Source organism: Brassica rapa, chromosome A09 (genome assembly GCF_000309985.2).
Source record: "Brassica rapa cultivar Chiifu-401-42 chromosome A09, CAAS_Brap_v3.01, whole genome shotgun sequence".
Classification (NCBI taxonomy): Eukaryota; Viridiplantae; Streptophyta; class Magnoliopsida; order Brassicales; family Brassicaceae; genus Brassica; species Brassica rapa.
This window is the reverse complement of record NC_024803.2, coordinates 5,748,009-5,774,838: the sequence shown is the minus strand read 5'-3', so window position 1 is coordinate 5,774,838 and position 26,830 is coordinate 5,748,009. Positions and strand designations below refer to the sequence as shown.

Genomic DNA, 26,830 nt, shown 5'->3' with positions numbered 1-26,830 from the left:
CATCATTTTGATAGTTTCTCCTAACTATTTCTCTTTTCAATGCATTCATTATTATCTTCATCTGTATTTATTATTAGTATCACAGGTACATTTGAATTCGGATGATCTCTTCCGACGGATGAATCTAGTTATGATCTTCTTCCTTTTCCTAAATTTTATTTTTTAACACCATAGCAATACGAAAAACATGCTTAACCAATATAAAATATTGGAGGGTGTATCGAGTTACCAATGACAAATATTTTTACTAAAGCTATAAAAATTTAAACAAGGAAAAAAGTTTCTTTAAGCTCAATAATTAGCTGTTCATATCTAAAGGTATCAAGACCTGGTAACAAAAATAGTTTATTCCAAAGATGATTATAATGTTTGATTGGTTGACACATATTAATTATATCCATTACTTCTCATGATCCTATATATATAGAGGTCATCAATCTCCTGTCAATCATTCCAACAAACCGCATTACTAATCGGATTTTATTTTAAAGATTAATCGATTATTTTGATAAAGTCGTGTAGTACTTTACTTCTCAAAGAATGGAAGCTATGGGAGAATGGAGCACCGGCTTAGGCGGAATGTATACAGACGAAGCTGACTTCATGAATCAGCTCCTTGCCTCTTATGATCAACCTTGTGGCGTTTCGTCCCCAGAGACAACCGCCCCAGCCGCAGCATACCACCCCCAGAACGCTCATTTGACTGGCGGGTTCTGCTTCTCTCAGGAGAGCAGTAGCTACAGCGCGGGGCATAGTGGCTACTACGCGGTGATGCCACCGCGAGAAGAAAACAACAATGGGATGGAGGATGTGACGATCAACACGAACTTGTATCTGGTGGGTGAGGAGATGTGTGAATGTGAACTGGCGGAATACTCCGCCAAGAGCCTTTTGCCTTTGGAGACTGCCGAAGAGAATCAGGATGATAATAAGAGGTCACTGGAGACGGAGGACGATCAAAAATTGTTCAACGCTTGCGAGAGTTCCAAGAAGAGGACGCGTGCCATAACAACTGACGTAAGTTGCATATATATATTTTATTTTTATTTTCTTAACATAGCTAGGTGGTAAAAACGGTGCTTGCAAGTTGCATATATAGATATAGTTATATATATATTCTGTGCTTATAACCAAATCAGAAGAACAAGAGAGCCAGCAAGACACGGAAAACTAAAAAAATCATGGAGATGAGTGACAATAATAACAATAGCGGTGGAGAAGTACATACGGAGAAGGCTGGGGGAGAGAGACACACCAAAGCACTTAAGATTCAGAAAACTTGTTATTCGGATGACGAAGCAAACGGTGGAGACACTTCCTCCTGCAAAGAAGGTGGCGAAGACTGCAAGGCGCTAAACCTCAATGGCAAGACTAGAGCTAGCCGCGGCGCTGCCACTGACCCTCAAAGCCTCTACGCAAGGGTAAGTTTTACATAAATTATAGACGGCTTCCCTTTTTCCAACCGCATTAATGTATACAAAACATTTAAAGAAAAAGCTACTTATAGAAAAATAATAATAACAAAGTTCCAATTTATGATAAAAACTACGGTTTTTAATATATATATAATCGCAAATGTAAAATCTTACAATAAAAAAGTTGGTTAGTATAGTATATAGATTTATTTTAACAAACGCACACTAAACATTAAAACTAACGTTTAAAATCAAAAATAACAAAGATAATCGAAATGAGCCTTTCTTATGTTATATAACATCTGTTTGCATTATGTAAAAGAAAATTTCGTACGTAAGGCTGAAAACTAAAACAAAGACGGATCTTATGACGGTGCAGAAAAGAAGAGAGAGGATAAACGAGAGGCTAAAGATTTTACAAAACCTCGTCCCCAATGGAACAAAGGTATTTCATGCATATGATTTTAAACGAAATTATTACGTAACGACATCAATTTTTTGCTCGATTTTATTTCTTCACCTAAGACATGAATAACAGAATATGTGTTACGTATGTAACAGGTCGATATTAGCACGATGTTGGAGGAAGCAGTACAATACGTCAAATTTCTCCAGCTCCAAATTAAAGTACGTTAGGTTTCAATTATTAGATGAAGTCCACTATATAAACAATTAAACATTAGGCATTAATATATTCGACATGTATATAATTCTGTAGACTTTTAAGTTTTGGAAAACCAAAAATATTTGTTTAGAAAAAATAGTTTTATAACAAGTCGAAACCATATTGCGGTAAAAAACAATTGTACTGTAAATAGTTGTTTATTGAAAGGTAGATAATCTAATAGTCTTCATAATGAATAATGCTACAGTTGTTGAGCTCTGATGATTTGTGGATGTACGCGCCCATTGCCTACAACGGGATGGACATTGGCCTTGACATGAAACTCAACTCACTCATATGATTTACGAGATTTTCGGACATATTTTTCTATTTACGAGTTCCACTATAAACTCTCATACGATGTTAAATACGTGAGAAATGGGGAGTCGCTTTTAACGTTTACTACTGTGTGCAAATCGAGATATGCCCAACATTTTTTTGTGGTATTTGAAATACTGGTGTACTACATCTTTTGATAATGATTTCGTTTTTTTATTAGTTGGTTAATCGTTTCGTTTAAGTAATATATATTTCAATAGAAATATATATTTATATATTAGGGACATAATTAAAAGAATTTTTCTAAAAAAATTAATTATTCATATGCATAAGAAAATATCTCATAAAATTCTCACAGTTTTTCAAATAGAAACAGATTCTTATCTACTCTATTAAAATAGAGTCTCCTAAAATATATCTAACAATGTTTTATTGTTGGACTAATTCATTAGTAACTGAATAAATTAAATCAAATATATATCTAAATTTTCTATCGTGTATTTTTTTATTTGCTTTTTGTTTTCCCCATTTCTTAATAAACTATTTAAACTATTTCATTTTATGAAGATCTAGACAAAATCCTTCTTTCTAAACAAAATTCTATGTCAAACAATATTCATCGAATAATTACTAAAATTTTGTACACAAATCAATACTATTAAAACATAAGCAATTTTTATCTACTTACAAATAGTCTAGGTTGGACCATTATATTTAATTATATTTCTTATTATTTCTATTTATATCTAATTTAATTATTAAATATACATCATACCTAAAACTAAGGAACTAACTAACTAATCTGTTATTTTTTAAACTAATGAATTTAATTTATATTAATTCGAAATTTAAATAACTAATCAATTATAATTTATTTATTAATGTAATAAATACTTATATATATATATATATATATATATATATATATATATATATATCTATTCATTTGTATATATACAACTATATATTAATCCAAATGCAAAAACAAAAAAAACAAATTGTTCAAAACCTTCACCAAATACATAAAAATATAATTTTTATAGTTAGAGTATTAAATATATATATATATATATATATGATAAAATAAATATTAATAGTAATTATACGATGAAACATGTTACTGTTGATAAGTTTATGAATATATTTTTTACGGGTTACTCAAAGAGACATGTAACATATATATCAAATATAAACTTATTGAACAAATATATTAACACAAATATATCATAAAACATTACATTAACATGAATCGATGCCAGAGAGTAAGGGTTAATATTATAATTATTTTAAAATATAATTATATAATAAAAATATATATCAAAATAAAATAATAAATATTTACATTTCTAATGCGAATAATGAAATTAACTTTTAAATTTAAAATAAGCCATAGACAAAACATCAAAAAGTATCTAATAACATGTGAATAACAAAAGTAAACTAACTAAATAAATAAACAATTTTTTTTTGCAAACGTAAATCATTAATTTGTAATAGACGTATACACATTATTGAAGCTCAAATCTATTTCATTTTTAGTATGCATCCTCTCAAATATTGATCCATTAACAAGATGAAATTTTAGTTGGACTAAAATTGTATTTACATTGAAATATCACTTTCATAATATATTCAATATTCATCTGAACATTCATGAATATATATTACAATACTCTAAATATAATAATAAATCAAATCGAATTACATATTGGGTCATCTACCAGCTCAATCGATAACCAGATCTCGGGTTTTAGCGGTTGTTACGGGTTTTATAGAATTTTTAAATAACAGTTTTTTTTAAAAAAAAACTAAAATGGATTACATATGAGCCACCGAATTTGCCAATTTTACTGTGGGTCAGGTCGGGTTTCAAAACATTGAATATAATATTCTATTTGTAATATCTAAGTGTAGATATAATTAAAATACCAATTTATATCAAATAAATTTGGAATGTTTCGAAAACAATCCCGCGCTTTGAAAGCGCGGATCAAAATCTAGTCTTCTCTATTAAAAGAGAAGTACCATTTTTATCTACCATTAAAAAGTCTTACTAGGTCCATTTCATTAATAGCATAATATAACATAATAATCAATAAGAATACTAATAATAAATTAATTTTAATTAAAAATTTTGAATTTTATTTTCAGTTATAACAAAATCTGTTAGAGAAAAAATCTAACAAAATCCTATTACTTTTAATATATTTTTATTAATGAATCAATTAATTTCGTGATAAAGTAATATATATTAGTATAAATTTACATTAAATAATTTTATTATAAACCAGAAAATAAAAAAGATTTTAATTTTTATAAATTTGTAATTATAGTCTATATTATATTAAAATAGAAGTATTACATAAATTAAATATCAAAAAAATTATATTAAATTGGTAAAGTAAACTATTTATTTCTTAAAAATGTTTTCATTTAAATAAATTATTATCTACCATTAAAACGGGTTTAAATTTGTTAACCATGCAATATTTTTATACAAATAAATTTATTAACATATGTTAAAATATTATTTCTACAGCTATATATTTTCAAAAATTATATATTTAAGAATGTTTTTATTTGATTATTTCAAATTATGAAAAACCAAAAATGTAATAACAATTTATAAAAAGATAAAATGTATAACAAAATAGAAGCAATTTTTATCTACTTGCAAATAGTCTAGGTTTGACCATTATATTTAATTATATTTATTATTATTTCTATTTATATCTAATTTAATTATTAAATATACATCATACCTAAAACTAAGGAACTAACTAACTAATCTGTTATTTTTTAAACTAATGAATTTAATTTATATTAATTCGAAATTTAAATAACTAATCAATTATAATTTATTTATTAATGTAATAAATACTTATATATATATATATATATATATATATTCATTTGTATATATACAACTATATATTAATCCAAATGCAAAAACAAAAAAAAAACAAATTGTTCAAAACCTTCACCAAATACATAAAAATATAATTTTTATAGTTAGAGTATTAAATATATATATATATATATATATATGATAAAATAAATATTAATAGTAATTATACGATGAAACATGTTACTGTTGATAGGTTTATGAATATATTTTTTACGGGTTACTCAAAGAGACATGTAACATATATATCAAATATAAACTTATTGAACAAATATATTAACACAAATATATCATAAAACATTACATTAACATGAATCGATGCCAGAGAGTAAGGGTTAATATTATAATTATTTTAAAATATAATTATATAATAAAAATATATATCAAAATAAAATAATAAATATTTACATTTCTAATGCGAATAATGAAATTAACTTTTAAATTTAAAATAAGCCATAGACAAAACATCAAAAAGTATCTAATAACATGTGAATAACAAAAGTAAACTAACTAAATAAATAAATAATTTTTTTTTGCAAACGTAAATCATTAATTTGTAATAGACGTATACACATTATTGATGCTCAAATCTATTTCATTTTTAGTATGCATCCTCTCAAATATTGATCCATTAACAAGATGAAATTTTAGTTGGACTAAAATTGTATTTACATTGAAATATCACTTTCATAATATATTCAATATTCATCTGAACATTCATGAATATATATTACAATACTCTAAATATAATAATAAATCAAACCGAATTACATATTGGGTCATCTACCAGCTCAATCGATAACCAGATCTCGGGTTTTAGCGGTTGTTACGGGTTTTATAGAATTTTTAAATAACAGTTTTTTTTTTTGAAAACTAAAATGGATTACATATGAGCCACCGAATTTGCCAATTTTACTGTGGGTCAGGTCGGGTTTCAAAACATTGAATATAATATTCTATTTGTAATATCTAAGTGTAGATATAATTAAAATACCAATTTATATCAAATAAATTTGGAATGTTTCGAAAACAATCCCGCGCTTTGAAAGCGCGGGTCAAAATCTAGTCTTCTCTATTAAAAGAGAAGTACCATTTTTATCTACCATTAAAAAGTCTTACTAGGTCCATTTCATTAATAGCATAATGTAACATAATAATCAATAAGAATATTAATAATAAATTAATTTTAATTAAAAATTTTGAATTTTATTTTCAGTTATAACAAAATCTGTTAGAGAAAAAATCTAACAAAATCCTATTACTTTTAATATATTTTTATTAATGAATCAATTAATTTCGTGATAAAGTAATATATATTAGTATAAATTTACATTAAATAATTTTATTATAAACCAGAAAAATAAAAAAGATTTTAATTTTTATAAATTTGTAATTATAGTCTATATTATATTAAAATAGAAGTATTACATAAATTAAATATCAAAAAAATTATATTAAATTGGTAAATTAAACTATTTATTTCTTAAAAATGTTTTCATTTAAATAAATTATTATCTACCATTAAAACGGGTTTAAATTTGTTAACCATGCAATATTTTTATACAAATAAATTTATTAACATATGTTAAAATCTTATTTCTACAGCTATATATTTTCAAAAATTATATATTTAAGAATGTTTTTTATTTGATTATTTCAAATTATGAAAAATCAAAAATGTAATAACAATTTATAAAAAGATAAAATGTATAAAAAATTATTTATTTATAAAGTAATATGAAAATCTAAACAATAAGATTAAAGAACTATACAATACATAACATTACGATACAAATCATATATTTAATTTTTTTGATAATATCAAAGTTAAATATTTATAAAATGAAAAATATACCCGCACGAATGTGGGGGTTAAACTCTAGTAACAGATAAATTGTGTGATCAAATAATTATTAGATCACAAAGTCATTTATCAAAAACATCTATATCTAATTTGTGGGTCCAAATTCTGTAGCTTTAATTTATGTGAAATATTTTAAATAAATCTACACTATTAATATCTATCATATTTTTCTTTTTCTTTTATGAATTTTTTTACACTTTCATATGTATACGTTATTAGGTAATAACAATTTGTAGACATAATAATTAAATATAAGCAAACTTAATCTAATTTCATTACATATCAACTAACGACTTTTCAAACGAAATAGTATCCACAACACTATTGTTACTTAACATGAAAAAATAGAGTTTTTAATTAGACTTAAAAATATAAAATAAAAAGATTATGTTTCTGAAAATGTTTGGTCAGTCAAATATAACTTTACTGTAGATTTTCAGAGAATATTTTTATTTTAGATATAAGACATAATAAGACTTAAAAATATAAAATAAAAAGATAATTTTACTGTAGATATTTTAAATAAAATATAAAATTAAAATTATTGATTAAAGATCATTTGATGAGTATTTGCATCTTCTAACTTAATTTTATCATAATCTTTCAAGATGATGAGTAACAAAAAAAAATCACTTAATGAGGTTTTTCTAAACACAAAAATTGATAGGCCTTGGTTATGTGCCTTGTCCCAATCTCCTCAGAGGTGGATGAATGATATGTTGACGTTTGAAGGTTACTAGCTCTTGTTTGGTCTGATACAACTTTTCACAAGGTTATGGATTAGCTAGTGTTGCTTAGATGATAAAACTAACGAATGTAATCTCGTCTAACTTGGCTTGATTGACAAGTCTGGAAATTTTCCCTACCCTATGACGGTGTCTTTCTCAAAGACGAACAAATGTGACAACAGAATTCAAGAGAATTCTATAATATACAATTTTATCAATGAATGCTTAGGTAAAAACTTAACTAGTACATAGGTTTATATAGTAAAAAAAAAAACCTACAATATGTATTCTATATTTTCAGTTATTTAATGTTCTGAAAACCAGACCGACAGGTCGAACCGGTCCGACTGTGACTCGTTGAAAAAGCCGAGTTCAGTTCATTTTTAAACCCAGATTTGACAAAAAAAAACAGTAAAATCGGCTAAAACCGGTGATCCGGATCAACTTCAAAACCTGGTTCTAAAAATCAACATATAATTAATACGTTATAAATTATTATTAAAATTTATTGTTTCATAATCAATGTTTGACTATCAATGTATGATTGGTTTTCTATTTAATTTTATTCTTAAGAAATAATGTAAAAAAAATTTTTTTGACTCTCATATACTATTGTCATTTTGCTATATTCATAAAATTTGAAATTTTAGTTGTAATAGTAAATAAAAGTGGTTAATTGAATGGTCAATCATTTGAAATTTTATCAACTTCAATTTACATATTCACTTTTTTACTGTATATACAGCTAAATTTATACTTATTAATTATTTTCTAGCTAATAGAAGAGAACAAAAAACATATGATATCATATATAGGACTATTTTTAGGTGCATATAGTGTGATATATGATTATATATTTAGTTTTTTAACAAATAGAAAACCCGGTTCGACCGGTTGAACCGGTCCAACCAGTAGCTGTACCAAAACGGTATCCGGTTCAGTTTCTTAAACATTGATGACAATCAAAATCGAATTCCAATAGATCCACTTCCCCACATGACACGCTTAATCAGGAAATATTGCCAGATCTTGGTACAATTCAGTGAAACAGTGAGGTTTTGGCCCCAACCGTTTTAAATAAATATTTATTGTCTTTAAAATTTCAGATTGGGACCTGTTAAGAGGTGTATATTAAAAAAGCCTTCAATCGACGCCAGTTCAAAGAAATGAAACAACACATGACTTCTTAACTGGTGATAAAAAAAGGTTTCATTTGTTGTCTTCTAAAGATCAAATGTACAATGGGTAACTAGTTGAACAACTTTGAGCAAGTTATGTTGGAATCAAGATGTAAAGTGTCTTCCGAGTCCCTTTAAAGCGCAAAATCTTATCATTTTTGTGAGTGACGATACAGATAAATGATCAACACCCTCCCTGGTGGAGAGGAGATTACACTCTTCAACAAGGTCCATCGAATACTGAGTTCGACCCAACACAAACAGACGAATCAGGAATAACTCGGCATTGAAAAGTCCGGCCCGCTAAATTCGGCCCAGCCAATTAAGTCAGCACGAATTAAGGGTTTCTGCGAGTATTAAAAGAGAGTAAGGGAAAAAGAAAAAGAGGCATTCAGAAACCAGATAAAACAAAAGTGGAAAGAATTAAGGTTTATCATATTTCTTTACTAGGGTCGGCCCGCCCTACGGGCGGGATATACATTATTTGTGATATAAATTATTATTTTTAGTGATTTTTGGTTTATATTTTTGGTTTTATTTGCAAGAGATGTGTATAATAATGATTTTTGTTTTTTAGAAAGTTTTAGCTGAGGAGGGATTATATGTGATATATTATGCTTGTTAGCAATAGTTTTAAATGTTCTTTATATATTTTATTCTACAATTGTATTTTTGTTAAAATGTTTGATTTTGAATTATGTGTCAATTGTTCTTTATATGATTATTATATTTTTTTTTGTAATTTTTACTATTAATTTTTTTTTTGTAAAAAGATTTAGTTTTAGTCGTCTCGTTGTAGTTAACTAATCTTTTTAATGATTTGAATGAGAGTATCTTCTATTTTTATTATGGTGGTGTATATGTATTTAACATTTTGTTCTTTTAAATCATATAAGTTCACTTTTTTATTGATCTTTCATTCATATTAAGCAATTATATATTTAAATGTTTTATCATTTCATTATTAAAACTATAATTCACATTTTTAATTCAATATGTAATTTATTAAAAAACATTTTATATTTTTTGAATACAATAACTTCACATTTTTCAATATATCAAAAACAATGTTTTCATTTGTTTATATTAGTAGGATGTACTTACAAATCATATATAGTTTACCATTAATCTTTAGTGAAAGTGTTTAATTATTATTAATTATAAGTATTATTAATTTTTACTAATTTTTACAACAACTTTCATTATTTATTTTATTATTTTATTTATATTTAGATGCTTGTTTCACCATTAAAAATTGTGGACATATTATTTTCTTACGTTGTCAGTTGTTTTACTTTGATTGTAAGTAGAATAACTTTCTAAAACCTTCGGTGGCTTGACACAGAAGACATGGAGCTTTCTATCTTTTATACATTTTTCAATTAAATTTATTTACATTTACACAATATAATTACACACACGCACACATGCACATATATATATATATTTAAAAAGTTTAAAATTAAATATTTGTGACATAGATGATGGTGATAATAATGATTATCGAATTTGACTTACTGCTTAAAATAAAATTCAAGTCTTTAAAATATTGAAAATATAAATATATTTATATAACCAAATTAAATAAATTTATTATTGTTAAAAACCCATTTTGAAAGAATTTATTTATACTTTTAAAAATAAAATTGGATTAAGTTGAAAATTTTCAATTGTTTATTATAAATATTTGTAGACGTATTAATATATTTGTTTCAAATACTAAGAGTAAGAGATATGAAAATTTTCATAAGCTTTAAAGAATTGTGATAATGTATCAATTTATGTTGTTTCAGTTGATATTGTGGCTTCATTAAAGGAGAGATTGTTTTTTTTAAAGAAAAAATATTATTTTTTTTTCAAAGAAAAACATGTAAAATTTCATTTGTAAAATTATCGTATGATATTTTCAAGTAGTATGTAAATTTTAAATGTAAATTTTGAAATATAAGAATACTTTATTTACTTGTAAATCTAATTTCATGAATATAATAATCAGAAAATCCAAATGTCCAAGCATAATATAGTGTACTACATAATGTAAGTAAACATGGAAATGGGTTTAAGCCACCAGAAAAGTTTACACAATATAAAATCCATTGGTGACATAAATGGCCCATTAGTTGATCTGTTTATTTTTTAAATCAGAGGATTTTCTAAAATTTTCTAAAACAAAATTAAAACAAAGTGAACATGTCATTCAATCGAATACGATCATCTTTTGTCCTCTCAATCTTAACGCCGTGGTTATGATCAATTTTCAACTTTCTGGGCCACAAAGCATAATATAATCAACTTTTGGTCGCCGTCTCTCTACTGGGAGGGATTAACCTGGGATCCATCGGTCGGTACCCTCCACAGCCGCACAATCCACTTCATCTCTGACGCCGGCGGCGAACAAACCCTAATTTCACGTCTTCTTGCAGCGATTCGCTGGTTAGTCTTTCCCAGCAATGCCCTAGCCGCCAACGATCTCTGCAACTGCAGCCTTCAGAGCTTCATATCTACTCTCTCGTCCCTGCCCAAGACAACGAAGACATCGTTAGCGATGCCTAAGAGACGTGGTGGTTGTTTAGAATGAGAACGTTTCCACCACCAACTCAGGTAAAACATTTATCTGAAAAGTCAATTGTGACGGCATAGCCTGGATTTTCTTAGAATCACCATTTCATTTAAAACAATTACCTTTTGTCAGTGAATATCATGGCGACGCCGATGAGTTCACCGCCTTTTGACGTTACACGCCTCCCAGAAGAAAAAGGGTCACTATTTTTTTATAACAACGACCATATTTCAATCGAGAGAGCAGGAGTTGAGAAGATGTCACTGCGGTAAACAGCAATTCAGAGGAAAAATTGTGAAGAACATGATGAAATGATGAGAATCATGGAAGTCAACATCCGTATTTATAGATACAATTCTGAGAATTTCAAAAGCGGTGAGGCTGAATAATTAAATGCTAAATAGATTTATTAGATAGATTGAATATAGATTGAATAAGACGTTTCAATGGCGTCGAAAAGATTGTGGGAGCTAGGAAATGCGAGAGGACAACGATGATAATAAGGGTTTGTCGATAGTTGGCCCAGTAAATGCATTTCATCTTAAATTAAAAGCCTATATACATTCAAAACGAAAATCAAAGAAACTTACTTAGAGTCGGACACGTGTCGACACCAGATAAACCGACTTTATGACCTGGATGCTGAGGTGGCGCAACAGGAGGGAGGCAAACCCTCTTTTATATATATAGATTCTCGTTTTTTTTTAAGTTGATTTATTATAATCTAAATACGATATGAAAAATGTTATATAGACGATTTGACAACCGACAATACTATCTGCCTTATGAAAACCTATGCCTAACTGCATCACCTGAGCCGTTCTATGAAGATCCATATCTGACCAGATTTACTTGGATTTCTTTATTCAAGATCCATGCCTGACCAGATTTAAAACCTGAATTTCATGCCTTTTGAAATCTGGATTTCATCACCTGACCAGACTTAAAACCTGGATTTAAAACCTGACCAGACCAATAAAACTTAACCAGACTTAAAACCTGATCAGACTTAAAATAAATTTTTAAGTCAGGTTCTAAATAAATTTTTAAGTCTGGTCAGGTTAGCTGATCAGACTTAAAATAAATAAAACCTGACTAAACTTAAAACTTGGATTTCATCACCTAAGTCGTCCTATGAAGATCTATGTCTGACCAGACTTAAATCCTGGGTTTCTTTATTCTAGTTAGAACCTGTCTTCTCTCTTAATTTTTCTCGAACTCTCATGTAGTCTTTCATCTGATTGATCAATTAAAGTCCATTGAACAACCCACCTTTGTGTTCGCATAGCTCCTAGCGCATTGCCGAACACAGATTCAACACGTCCCACTATGATCCATTCAAACATGAGATGCTTCGAAGAAGGAATTCATCGCCAAATCTTCGTTTCATGAATAACTACCGTTATGAGGACTAAAATCTGAAATGGACCAAAAGGCCAAAAAAGAGTCTCACACATCCAAAAAAAATCTGTATGGACCAAGTGATTGTGAATTACCATTTTATCCTTAATGAATGAATAATATGAACCATTGGATTCTATAATCTTTCTATAAATCAGAACCGTCGGATTAAGAGAAGAAAAGAGGAATATTATATTTACAAAAGTACCATTAATGAAACTCCAACCAGAGCCATTGATCATCTTTTCTATGTTTTAATCTTGGCCACACGCTTTCACAGATCTCCCATTCTCTATCCTCTCCCCCTCTTTTATCTGACGCATAAATAACTCAGAGCCACACGATTTTCATTATTTTATTCTCTCATTCGACTAGGTACAACTAGTATAACTCATACAACTATACATGTTAAAAAATAATATAACTGGTACAACTGGTATATAAATGTTATAATTCATGTACAATTTGCAGCTACTATAATTAACTCAACTATTAAATCATTTTTTACATATGATGATAAAATTTCATCTATTTTTTCTGAGGCTCTTCAATTATAGTTAAATTATTAAATTACACTATCAATTTTATTTAAGATACCTTATACTTTTAAGGTTTGTTAATTAGATTGACCATATTATTATGAAAAATAAACATCGAAAATATATTTACAAAGTTATAATGTGAAAATATTGGTACAACTCCTAAAACTAAACATATAAAAAATTTGGTATATTTTTTTATTATATATTAAACAGGAATTACTGGTATAACTGGTACAACTTTGACATTTCAAAAATTGACAAAATCAATTTGGTATTTCCATATGAAAAAACAATCAAATGACCAAACTGGTAACTGTTTAGAAAGATTCCTTATTTTTAATGATTTTTTTGTTTTTTGTTTTGTTTTTAGCAATTCTTACACCATCAAATAAGTTTACATGATCTATCTTATACTTTTAAGGTTTATTAACTTGTTTGTCTACATAATTTATGGAAAACATACATAAAATGTATTTAAACAGTTATGAAATGTATTTACCAGACTAGTAATACTGATATAACTAGTACAACTACTCAGGTTCTGAAATTTAAATATTCCTTCGAGTATGTCATATGAGAAAAATCAATAAAGTGGCTAAATTGTAAAGTATTTATAAAGGTTCCTTATGATATTTCATGGGGTTTTTTTTTTTTGCAAATCTAACACAATCACATAAGTTTGCATGATCTACCTTATACTTTTAAGGTTTGTTAACTTCTTTGTCCACATAATTTTTGGAAAACATACATAAAATGTATTTTAACAAAATTTATGATTTCATTTTATTGGGGCACAGACATGTACACATAATGAAGTGGTACAACTGAGGTAAGTTTTAATTTTATGTCGTACAACTAGCTTTTTCGATTTCACTGTCAAAATATAACTATGTACAAACTGGTATAACTCAAAAACTAGTACAACTATGTACAAACCGGTACAACTCGAATACTGGTCCAACTATGTTATTTCATTTTATATTGTGCATTATATTTTAAACGTGTATCATGTTTTAAACATTATGGTTGAATATTAAATCAAGTTGTTGTACTAATTGTACTATTCCTAAATATTTTTGTGTAGTTTAACCTGTTATCTATTTCTTTTGGTTGAAATACATTAAATCAAAGTCGATAAAATTAAGAGAAAATTTTGTTAGGTACGTAAATACAACACGTAAAACTAAATAATATTTATTAAAAAATAGATATTAAAAAAACTGATGGTATTGGGATTATAAATTTTATAATTTTTTAAAAACTTAATAAATTTTTGAAGATTTATTTTTTGTAGGAAAAAATTTAAATTATAAAATATAATTAAATAATAAACTGAGTGAAATGTACGAATTTGCAAACATAAGAATCAAAAACTATTTGAAATCAAATTTGTAGATACAACAAACATATGTATATCATATTTTATATCAAAATATGCAAGTTTCACCATGTTCTTCTTGTGTATGTGATTACAATTGCTCTATTTCTTGTAATATTTTCATTTCCATATCAAGAAAATGAACTTTGAGGCGAGAAACCTACTAACCAGCACTAGAAAAACACAAATCAAGTGTTGCCACAATTAAACTAGTAATAGTACTACTGTAGTTAAACCGGTTAAACTATTATTGTTATAGTCCAAATACCAAATATTAATGTTTATGTATTTTTTTCAAACTCGTGATGGCTTATGCACTATCTTTTGGCAGATGCAAGCGAGAAAGATTAAACTAGTATAACTATGTACAGACGGTACAACTCAAATACTAGTACAACTATGTTATTTCATCACGATTAAAACAATTATTTGCAAAAAAAAACACAAAAATCATACATCAAACCCAATCTTTTTCTTCTTTCCGGTGACTCGCGTTTTTAGAACAATGTTTGAAGAATTTTCTGGCTCTGCATCTAGCTTTTTGGCCTCAAGACCAAAAAGATGAAGATGATCTTTTTCCGAAAATCGTACAACTAGTATAACTAGTACAACTTGTAAACGTATCAATTTCAAATCAAATATTATTAAAAATATACTATTCATATATTTGACACATGCATGCGGGGTAGATTAGACCAATATGTCTTATTGGTTCTACATCATTCTCTTTTCTAGCATCTTCGTATGCCGAAAACAATAAATATATGAAATTATTATACATCTCATAATTAAGTGATGTCATTTCATAATTTCTCAAAGCCATGTCATCTTTTTTTGTGAGAATGAACATGGTGATGATACATAAGAAAATGATTTTTCAAATAATAAATATGACATACTCAATATGTACTAGTTGTACTAATTCGAGTTGTAGAAGTTGTACTAGTTTGAGTTGTACTAGTTGTCCTAGTTTGAGTTGTACTAGTTGTACTAGTAATACTTTTCGTTCTTCATTATTTTGGATATCGGATGGAAAAGATAAAATTTGACTCTGGATATGATATAATTGATTAAACATGATTATGGGTTGATCGATTTGAGATAAGAAAGAGAAAATTAGTGGATGGGGGATAAGAAAATTTTTGATTTTGTATTATGGTGGAAGAACTATGAATGGGGAAGAAATGGGGGAAGAAGAAGGAGATTGGGTCGGATTTTGGGTCTGGATCTGGGTCGGATATTGGGTTGGATAGTAATGGCATAGGTTAGTAAATATGTTTAACTCTTTAGGTTTTTCAGTTATTTAACATAGATTTCTATTTAAATTTAAATACAAAATAAATAAATAAAGTGATGGGTCTGATTGAGATTTTTTGGAGACCAAGTGGTACATCTCAGCATTTGATCCCCGTTATGAGGAACACGAACCAAAGATTTTAACGAGGAAACGAGTTGTTATATGAAGCTTCAGAGTGTCTGAAAGACAACATTCGTTCTTTCCCTCACAAGAAATCATAATTAAAAAAAAAAAGAAATCATAATTATCCGCCGCGAGACTGGGACATGTCTTCAGTGATACTAGAGAGATGAGGCATAAAATTATATTGGAGCCATAACAGTAAATAAAAGTTGAGTAGGATTAGCTCTTCCCTCATAATAGTACAGAGCCATAACCTTGACATTTAAAATACAAAACAGACAAGTGATTATATTTATTTTATTAAACTTTGTGATTCCATAAAAACAGCCATGAATTTGCTTGATTTTGTACTCTTGGCTTGTTAAACAGAAGCTAAAACCATTGGCATAACAACAAATGTGTGCGGTTGAAAAGGTAACCCTTAATCTAAAGTATTTTTTTATGCATTAAGGTAACCCTTGTGTTCTAAGTATGCAACAACTGTTTCCGCCATTTCGATCGGTGAAGTTCCTGTTCCTTCTTGACCTAGAGAAATCTTCATATCACAAAGAAAAACAAGAACATAAGGTCCAGACACGAAAAATCTTCATATTACAATATTATTTAACATTTACCTCGCAATTCAATGGTGGCTCATAAGGATCATCAATCCCGGTGAAACCTTTGATCTTTCCTGCACGAGCAAGCTTGTAGAGACCCTTTGGATCCCTAGCCTCACAAACCTCGAGCGATACATCCATGTACACCTACTTAACCAAAACACAAATAGCGTGAAAAACTTTCAACAGGCTTAGAGACAACAAAACCAACCCTTGTTTCTTCAAATTTACCTCAACAAAGTCTCCTTCAGGAAGCAAAGTCCGACAAATGTCCCTGTCGACTCTGTAAGGAGAAATTAAACTTGCAATGCAGATGATCCCAGCGTCAGCGAAAAGCTTAGCAACCTCTCCTAAACAAAGCAATCAAAGAAGAGATTTCGTTGTTAGTTGTTAGATATTGGTTTAAGGAGATTTGTTAAAAGCTCACCGACTCTACGAATGTTCTCGGCACGATCTTCCGCTTTAAAGCTGAGATCACGGTTTAAACCATGCCTAACGTTATCACCGTCAAGAACATAACAAAGCTTTCCCTTTTGGTACAGCTTCTGGTTCAAAGCACAAGCCAAAGTGCTCTTCCCTGAACCACTAAGACCAGTGACCCAAATCACACATCCTTTCTGGTCAAGCAACCTCTGTCTATCAACTTTCTCGACAGGACACTCATGCCACTTTATGTTCGTCGAGTTTCCGACCGTAGACAACGGTCCTTGTTTTTGTCCTAATCCAAAAACAATTAAAAAAAAAATAATCAAATACAGAGAAACCCGTAGACAATAGAACATGTTCTTGTCTTAATGCAAAAAAAAAAAAGAACATGTACTTTTGTCTTAATGCAAGAGAATGACAAAGCAAGTCAAAACTCGCGACCCATTTTGAGGAATTGAAATTTACCTGTGTGGCCATTAACAGCTTTAAGCTCAGGAATAGATCCGTTTTTGTTATGGCTCATCGTTTGAGATCCTTCCATGGAAACACAAGCACGAAGAACACCGACAGATCTCGAACTGCTGTCGGAAATTCCTTTGGGAGATGCAATTGAAAGACCTAGCATCGATTTAGCTCCGGCAGCAATCATAATGAATATCGGAAATTAGAAGAAAGATTGATGAATCGGAAAATTCAAATTTTTTGTTGTTGTTGTGATTCGAAGGAAGATTATAATTACGAAAAGCTTATAAAGAGAAATGATTGGGTAGGTGAACTGGTGAAATGAAAATGTTGTTGGCTCCCCACGTTTTTCTTCAATCGATCTTTCTATAGTTTGGTTATTGCAACGATGTCGTTTTCGTGTTACTGTTAAGCAAATGAACTTGACGTCGATTTGCATCTAGGTTCCTAAAAAGATGAAAAGTGTGGTACATATTAAAGAGAGAGAGAGAGAGAGAGAGAAGCAACAAATATGTTTAAGTTAAGAAAATATATGTTTTTCTTTGATTAATTTGGGTATCGAATATGGAGGGGGTCCAAGCTAATTTTCAAAAAATGTGTATCCAATGAATAGAAACTCCTTTTTGGATATTTGAATGAGGCTTAAATCATAATCTTATACTAGGTTAAGATCCGCGCCTTGCGCGGAATGAACATATATATATATTTTATATATTATATATTTCTAACATATTATGAAAATAAAAAATATATATTGAATAATTAAAATGACGGTAACTATTACTTATATAATTAAATTGGTGAGAACATATAAATAAATTTGATTAATCCAAAAAATATTTTTTTCTATTTGATATATTATATAATTAAATTTAAATAATAGTAACATATATAGTATATTTTAATATTAATATTTATTAAATATTAATTTTTGCTCATATATTTTTTTATCATTTGTATGTGTTATAACAAAAAACTTAAATTACTGATAACAAATTTTCACTGTGAGATTAATAGTTTAAGTGATTTATAATAGTTTTAAAAAATAAGTTGTCAATATTTTTCAAAAATTTTATCAAAAAACATTGTTCACAGTAAATTTCAAAATTAAGATATTTATATAGTTTTATATGGTCATATAATTTAATTTAAAATGATATATATATATATATATATATATATATCTTTTATTTTTAATACTTATTAAATGAGTCTTTCAAGTTATATGATTTTTTTAATTATTTGTATCAAGTCATAACAAAAATTTTAAACCATGGACCACAAAATTTGAATGTGAAATTTTTAACAATTTTAGTAATTTATACTCGCTTTAAAAAATTTAAAATATAACATACAAATAAAAATTTTAATTTTAATTATATGGTTACTATGGTTTTTTAATTTATTTAAATAGTTTAAAATTAAACAAATATAATATAAGACACCCTTATTTTTATCAAATCTTTATTATTCAAAATCATTAATTGTCAATCTGTCATATATACTTTAGCCACATTAAGAAATTCTGTAATTTTGTTTAAGGAAATAATGAAGCACATTAATAATGTATTTATGGTTAGTTTAATAAAAGCTTATTATATATTTAGATGGACCAACTTATTTCTCTAAGAATTCTAAGAATCATTCTAGTGATGACACATGACTACAAAAAAAATGTTGTAATGCTTCTCAAATAATATATAGGGAATATGCGTTATAAGGTGAAGTATAGTATGATCACAAGAAATGATATCTTATGTTACCAAGTCATTGAACACTTCTCTAATTTTTGAAGTCATAAGATTTATTTTCTTCTCTAGTTTTTACGTCTATAAGATGTACTTTGCATAAATATATACACAAGAGAAAAAAAAAAGAATAAAGAAGAAGAAATAGTTTTTTTTCTCTTTCTTTTTCTCTTTTAGAAGATTCATTCAATAGTGATTTAATATAATTTTATTTTGATGAATTTTAGATTAATTATGAAAGTCATAATTTTAATTAAAACAGTTAAGAATATTATCCAAAACCATGTATGTTGAATTTTATCCAATTTTAAATAAAACAATCCAAAACACTTTCAAATCACCACAAATCTCTTTAAAGCCATTACTTAAAGCATTTTTATAACATTAATTTTTAAATTATATTAAACTTACAGTTTAATAACACTAGGTCTTAAAAATATGTTTTCAAATAATGTTTGTATAATATATGGTTTGTTATTTTAATACAAATCTGTTTAAATTACATATACATCTTTTTGTTGTTTTCCTTACTCTTAGAGTTCAAAACAAAAATATTCCATTACTCTCCTCATTTACAACACATTATTAACATAAGTGTTGTAATTCATTTTTAGATGTATAATTAAATTTTCTTACAAAATTTATTTTAAATATATTTTTATGGACTTGTAAAATTACATCTCCTCTTTATTAGTATGTTTATGCATTTAAGCATCTATAGAGTTAGTGTTTAAACCTCACAGAGTTATGCATTTAAGTTTTCGAAGTTATATGATATTTATATCTAGTGCTGTGAATTTGATTTAAAAATTGTGGGTTCCATCTCTATTTAATCTCTCAATCCACTGCTCCACATCGGATCAAACGAGATACATCTTGCACTTTCTGCTCATATGAATCAAAAGTAATGATTTTAAGTTTCTTCAAATTTGACATGAAAAGTAAGAGCAAAACTTAGCATTTGAATTTTTTTATAAGATTCCATTTCATGTTTCCACGTAAAAAAACTTTGCATATAATTAAATGCGGAAATTAAAGAAAATTTACAAAATATAGGAAAATGAGTAAGATCTGTTCCGCTTGACCCCATGTCCCTCCATCCCTTGCGGAGGGTTTTTTTTCCGTCAACAAAAGTTTGATCCACATAACTAGCGGATAAACTTTAGTATATCCGCATCTGCCCTACTTGAGTTTTGGGTTAACCGCACATTATAATAATTGAAAATTTTATTTATATCTTTTAGCTAAAAAATATATATGCATATAGTTAACATATTTTCTTTCAATTTAGTCAAACTAATTGAAAACTCTAAAATCATCTTCAATGTATTTTGCTATTTTTTCTAAAATAGAAAAATTCTATAATAGAAATATGATTTGCTTCATATAAGATCTGACAATTAAGAATATAGTCATCAAACAATATTGGGCGATTGATGGTTCAATTAGGCCAACAAATTTCTCCTTATTAGGCCAAAAAAATTCAAATTTATATTTAGTGCTGTGAATTTGATTTAAAAACTGTGGATTCCATCTCTATTTAATCTCTCAATCAACTACTCCACATCAGATCAAACGGGATACATCTTGCACTTTCTGCTCATATAAATCAAAAGTAATGAACTTAAGTTTCTTCAAATTTGACATGAAAAGTAAGAGCAAAACTTAGCATTTGAATTTTTTTATAAGATTCCTTTTCATGTTTCCATGTAAAAAAAATTTGCATATAATTAAATTCAGAAATTATAAAAATAATTAAAGAAAATTTACAAAGTGTAGGAAAGTGGGTAAGATCTGTTCCACTTGACCCCCTGTCCCTCCATCCCTTGCGGAGGATTTTTCTATAATAATCCTCAAATATAAAATAAAATATAGAAAAATATTATTTATTCATCTGTAAATAGAGAGAAAAATAACAATCTATTTTTTAAAAGAAAAAATAGAAATATGTTGAAGATGTTCTAACAACTAGTTACAACATAAAAGCACATCTTAGAAGAGTAATCAGCACAAGTGCACTTCTAGAAGTTGATACCTCATCTTTTTAAAAACTTGAAAGAATGACACATTAATAAATGAAAAAAAACTAAGAAAACTAATTAAAATTGTATCTGATGATTATACAGCGTGCGAAATCAGGATCATATGCTCTTCAGGATCATATGCTGTTCAATCTAACCGGATTATTTTGATTCGTTTGTTTTGATAGCAAATCAAGATCCTTTGCAAAGTTTGTCGTGAAATTTAACGGCTCCGTGATTTTTGGTGATGAAAAAAAAAATAGAAAAAAATAGAAAGAAGAAGCAAGTGTGTTAGTTGGTAAGAGATGAGGATAATTTTGTATATATTATAGATAATATATAGTATATCATAGCACATACCTTATACTGGTTATGTACTTAATTTATCTTATGCTATGGTCATGTCCCCTAATTTTTCATATAATAAACCAAGATTGTTGACCAAAAAAAAAAACTAAACTTGAGACGGAGAATTAAATCAGAATCCTCTTGCATTTCCTCAGTCGACGGTCTATATAACTACAATTCAAAGAGATTATATTATGATTTTAACAGGAATCAACGAAATTGAACAATGATTTTTAGTTATAATAAAAATCTAAATATATGCTCTTGAAAACACACAACTTTTAAAAAAATTATCAAAATCAGATGAAAAGTTAATGTAAAAGAGAATTGTTATTATAAAATAATAGTCATTGTATTACTAACTTCAAAAGTTAATAGCAGTTTTTTAGTATTTAATAGCAATTTTATTCTAATTTTTAGTACTTAATAGCAATGTTTATATAATATTGATTTTCTCAAAAAAGGTTAACTTATAAATATTTAAATAAGAAAATTATCATTAATACTGATATATTTATTTATTTATAAATTATTATTATATTAAACAATATATATCTAAATTAAAGAATAAATTCTGCGGTGCAGGGGTGATACTTAGTTTAGTCTTAAATTTAGAAAAGGACATCACAAAACGCTCGAAAGTGGGGATAATTGTTTGCGGCTATAAATGCTCTAGACAGCCAAAATTTAGTCAACCAATCGAATTTTCTTTTCTTTAAAAAACTCACAGAAAAAAAAAATCTACAAAATTAAAATATAATTGTAAAGAGCTTTATTTTCAGAGCAAGAAAAAGACTACAACAAAATGATCTACATCAAATAAATCTACGGCTACAGCCAAATTCTTTTCTTTTGCTGTGAGTTTTTTAAAGAAAAAAAAATTCGATTAGTTGACTAAATTTTGACTATCCAGAGCATTTACAGCCGCAAACAATTCTAATTCTAGAGCCAAAAACATAAAGGTACATGTCATTCCAATCACCCATGTATCTCATGCACAATAAAAGTGTGCTACAATTTAATCCACTCCTTTTTTCTGGTAGGACTGCAGAAGTTTTGTGGATTCCTAATATATCTGTATAGTTTCACATTTCATAGAATCGAATGTTTGTAAGGACTAATCTTGGAAAACAAAACCAACAAACTGAACTTTGATTCTATCATCTTTCTTTTCTAAATCTCCAAAGCTAAATCAAGTTTCCCTATTACATAAGTCCCATGGACATAAGTAAAAGACATACGAGTAAAAAAAAAGTATAAGCCATTTAAAGTAAAAGACATCAAGTTTCAGCAAAGACACTATTTAGTAAAAGAGTTACAGAGATACAGAGGCATCAAGGGCCAAAACGGTTAAAAGAACATGTCACCTTGAGCCCTTAACGAGGAATAAATAGATGGATCATCATTCCGCTCTCACTCAGGCACGTTCATCATTCACGTGGTTTGGAACCTCCGGTTGGCTGTCCAATGGCATGTACTGTGCCATTATTGCTCTTATCTCTGAGTCCATGTATTGCTGTGAAACAAAGGACACAGGAAAGTTCAAAATAAATTCACCAAGCAATAGAAAGGCACAAATATTACCCTTAATCTATATTTGTAAACGAGGTATGCCCCACCGGCTGCAAGTCCCAATGATAACATTATAAGCCAAACGGCCGCCCACGCTGATCTCACTTGTGAACCCGTCTTGCCTATATTTCAAACAAAAGAAACTTAAGCGAAACTGCTGAAGTGTATGCTTTAAACTCTACGACTTCCAACGGTACGAAAACTCACTGATGCAAGTGTCATGGTCTCTCATGTAGAGAAGGTCCCCGCTACAAGAGCATTCATAGCTTCCCCAAGTATTCTTGCAGCTACATTCCGGGCACTGACACGCTTTCTTCTCTTTGCACTCATTGATGTCTGTCGAAAGAAGCATTGAAAATGCTTAAAACAAGGACCAAGGAGTATTATTGTAAATACAAGTTTGACAAAAAAAAAAGAGTCTAACCTTCACACTTCTTAAAACCGTCTCCTTTGAATCCTGGAGGACACTCGCACTTAACACTGTCCTTGTCCTGAAGGCATTATAAGTTGAAACATGGGTTTCTTACTATACAGTGCTAAAAGGTGAAGCAATGTACAGAAGAAAAACTAACCACACAAGCAGAGAACGCATGTCGATCTCTCTCTTCATGCCAACATCCTCCATTGTTGATCGTGCATCTCCCTGGCCCGCTTGCTGCAATGCAAAAATACCAATTAAGTGTGAAAATGTGACATCCAACAGAAGCACATCAGCAAAACAAGAGAAAGCTCAAAGGAGACGTTTATACTATATTAATGGTTTGCCATACTGAGATAGGTACTGAATAACACAACCGCAAAAATAGCACTCACGTTCACAATGGCTGTATCCATCCCCTTTGAATTGCACACCATCAACTCGAGGACACTCACATACTCTTCCACGGAAGGTATCCTGCAAATTAAGCAGATTATATTATATAACAGATTAGTACATTATGATTATCACAATATACCTTGCAAGCAGTTATGTTGGCTGATTTATCTTGCCAGCATCCACCATTGTTATCTAAGCACTCGTTTGACTCCACCTCTGTCATCGAAAGGTATTAACCATAATAAACTTAACAGTCAAGTCATAGACTAGTTAGGATCAGCTTTGGCTGGTTAGGATCAGGTGAACCCAAGCTTTGTATACTTCAAACCACAAAGGTTCACCAGATAGGATGCAGATTCAACACGTTACAATAGACGTACCAACAATGCATACCTGTGCTAAGGCATATTGCTGGTTCAGTCGTCTCCTCAAAACCAGAACATAGAGCCTTGAGTACTGCACCCTTCTCCAACTTTCCTGCAAAGAAACATTTATTTTAACAATTCTAAAGTACATGTCTTGAAAAACACTGCAAGACAAACCTCGGTACTGTCTGTTGTTAACAACCAATGTAGGCAATATGGTAACATCGCCCCTTGACCCCTTGCCAACCTACATAATATATATATGTCAACATGTTTCTTAACGAATATAACCGTAAGAAAAAAAAACATATGCAACTTATTTTACCTGTGCATCTTGTTCTTCCTTTAGAACTGGATTGTCCGAATCAGCATTAGGGTCTCCCATACACTTGTCAAGTTTTCTACTATCAATTCCTGCAATAGACATATAGAAAAATATGACTTTAGAAAAAAAAAACGTTTTTCCTACAAAAAGAATCAGAGACACTCCACTCACCAAGAGATTTGATAACAGAATCAGCACATTCCTTGTTATACTTCTTCTCCTTCATGGGGCATCTAATCTGAAAATCAGTAACATAATCCCACCACACCCAGGGCTTCCCCGTTTCATTCGCCACCTTAAAAACGCAAAGCTGCCTCAAATTCTCAACCACCACATCTTTCCCATCATACCCGGAGCTAAAGTCCTGCTCCGGGTCAGGAGCACAATACCTCCCCTTGTTAATACACTGAGACTTACACTGCCTACTCAGCGTAAACGCGTGAGGACAATACCAAGTAATATAATGCGGCCTAAACTGCGTGTACCCTCCCTTCTCAAGAATCTGCGCGGCGCCCTTGAAATCCTTAACAAACTCCATCAGCATATCGCACTTAACCCCGCACTCGTCGTTGCTATTGGTCCAGAGCTCGTACTCCACGCGCGCGTCGGGGTGAGGGACGGCTTCTCTCCAGTCGAGGTTCAAGTTGACCATGTCCCCTCCGCTGATAGCCTTCTTCAGCTTCTCGCCAAAGCCTTTGGTGACGAGAGCTGAAGGGATGGTGATGTTCTCAATGTACTTAGCTGACGCAGCGTCCTCTTCAGGGGTGTCCATAGTGATCAAAGGCTCATCGACATTGTCCGCCACTAGGACGGCCGAGGCGCCTGTTTTCTGCGCGTTCCAGACCTTCAACGCGAAGAAACAATCTACTCACAAAAACCATCGAATCAAATTAGAAATGAGTAGTACGATATCTCAATCAATTAGAAATGAGTAGTACGATATCTCAATCAATCAATGGATCAATTGATACCTCAATTGATCCATCAATTAGAAATGAGTAGTATGATATCTCAATCAATTAGAAATGAGTAGTACGATATCTCAATGGATCGATTGATACCTCCGCGATCGACTAAGAGGAAGGTGGGGAGGGCGCCGGGCTGAGACTTGAAGGAGATTGAGAAATCGCTGAACTCTTTGCACGATTTCTGATTCTCTTTGGGGTAAACGACTGTGCCGGCCATGCTCCCGCCGTACTGGGGGATGCCGAAGTTGCCGATCGCGCAGTCGTGGGCCCCTTTAATGCTGTCCGGTGACGTCACTGATAAGCTGTTCTTCTCGACGACGAATCGAGATTCGCAAAGGAAGGGTATGGAGAGAAGGAGAAGGAAACAAAGGAACTGATGCTTCATCTTCGAGATCTCCGCCTCAACACCAGGCAAGGATTAAGCACAAATTGGATTGAAGTAAGGTTGAAATCAGTCCTTGTCTGAGCTTGATTGTCGAAAGGTTTTATGGTGGTTGAAGGGTAAGTAATGCGATTTGCGGGTGTTTCTCGAGAAACAACAGATAAAATTATTTAAAAAAAAAACTTTTTTTTCTTTTTAATTTCACGTTTCTGGTGCGACTAGAAGACTATAGGTGACGCGGAGTCAAAAACAGATAAACCTTCTTTGGGGGTCAAGGATTGTAACTAGAGCATACCCGAAGAGAAGAAAAAGCCTAGAAAGTTACAAATCCACTTAAGAGAGAGAATATTACAGTTGATCCAGAATTCAGTAGACAGATTCTACTAAACAAAATTATTGCTTCATTAATAAAAACAGACTTGTACTAAACATCTTGTTAGACACTATATTGATCAGTTCGTTT

General features: G+C 29.6%; 3 protein-coding genes across 3 annotated transcripts; 1 reads left to right on the top strand and 2 right to left on the bottom strand.

The window, feature by feature from the left end:
* The first annotated feature begins 482 nt into the window (after positions 1-482).
* On the top strand, positions 483-11,633 carry LOC103847969 (transcription factor bHLH84). The gene is made up of 6 exons (XM_009124965.3): positions 483-1,017; positions 1,140-1,421; positions 1,738-1,860; positions 1,977-2,042; positions 2,288-3,057; positions 5,045-11,633. The coding sequence occupies exons 1-5, from the start codon at positions 541-543 to the stop codon at positions 2,378-2,380; spliced, it is 1,041 nt and encodes a 346-aa protein (XP_009123213.1). The 5' UTR covers positions 483-540; the 3' UTR covers positions 2,381-3,057; positions 5,045-11,633.
* A 4,904-nt stretch (positions 11,634-16,537) lies between these two features.
* Positions 16,538-18,149, bottom strand: LOC103847966 (adenylyl-sulfate kinase 1, chloroplastic). The gene is made up of 5 exons (XM_009124964.3): positions 17,825-18,149; positions 17,361-17,651; positions 17,165-17,283; positions 16,949-17,080; positions 16,538-16,869 (listed from the first exon to the last, which is right to left on the bottom strand). Exons 1-5 carry the CDS (start codon positions 18,006-18,008, stop codon positions 16,774-16,776), a joined length of 822 nt encoding a protein of 273 aa, XP_009123212.2. The 5' UTR covers positions 18,009-18,149; the 3' UTR covers positions 16,538-16,773.
* A 4,924-nt stretch (positions 18,150-23,073) lies between these two features.
* On the bottom strand, positions 23,074-26,583 carry LOC103847965 (vacuolar-sorting receptor 3). Its single transcript, XM_009124962.2, has 12 exons — positions 26,079-26,583; positions 25,189-25,881; positions 25,018-25,106; positions 24,870-24,939; positions 24,721-24,804; positions 24,467-24,543; positions 24,324-24,405; positions 24,083-24,165; positions 23,935-24,001; positions 23,718-23,846; positions 23,523-23,632; positions 23,074-23,454 (listed from the first exon to the last, which is right to left on the bottom strand). The coding sequence occupies exons 1-12, from the start codon at positions 26,368-26,370 to the stop codon at positions 23,356-23,358; spliced, it is 1,875 nt and encodes a 624-aa protein (XP_009123210.2). The 5' UTR covers positions 26,371-26,583; the 3' UTR covers positions 23,074-23,355.
* Between the last annotated feature and the right edge of the window lie 247 nt (positions 26,584-26,830).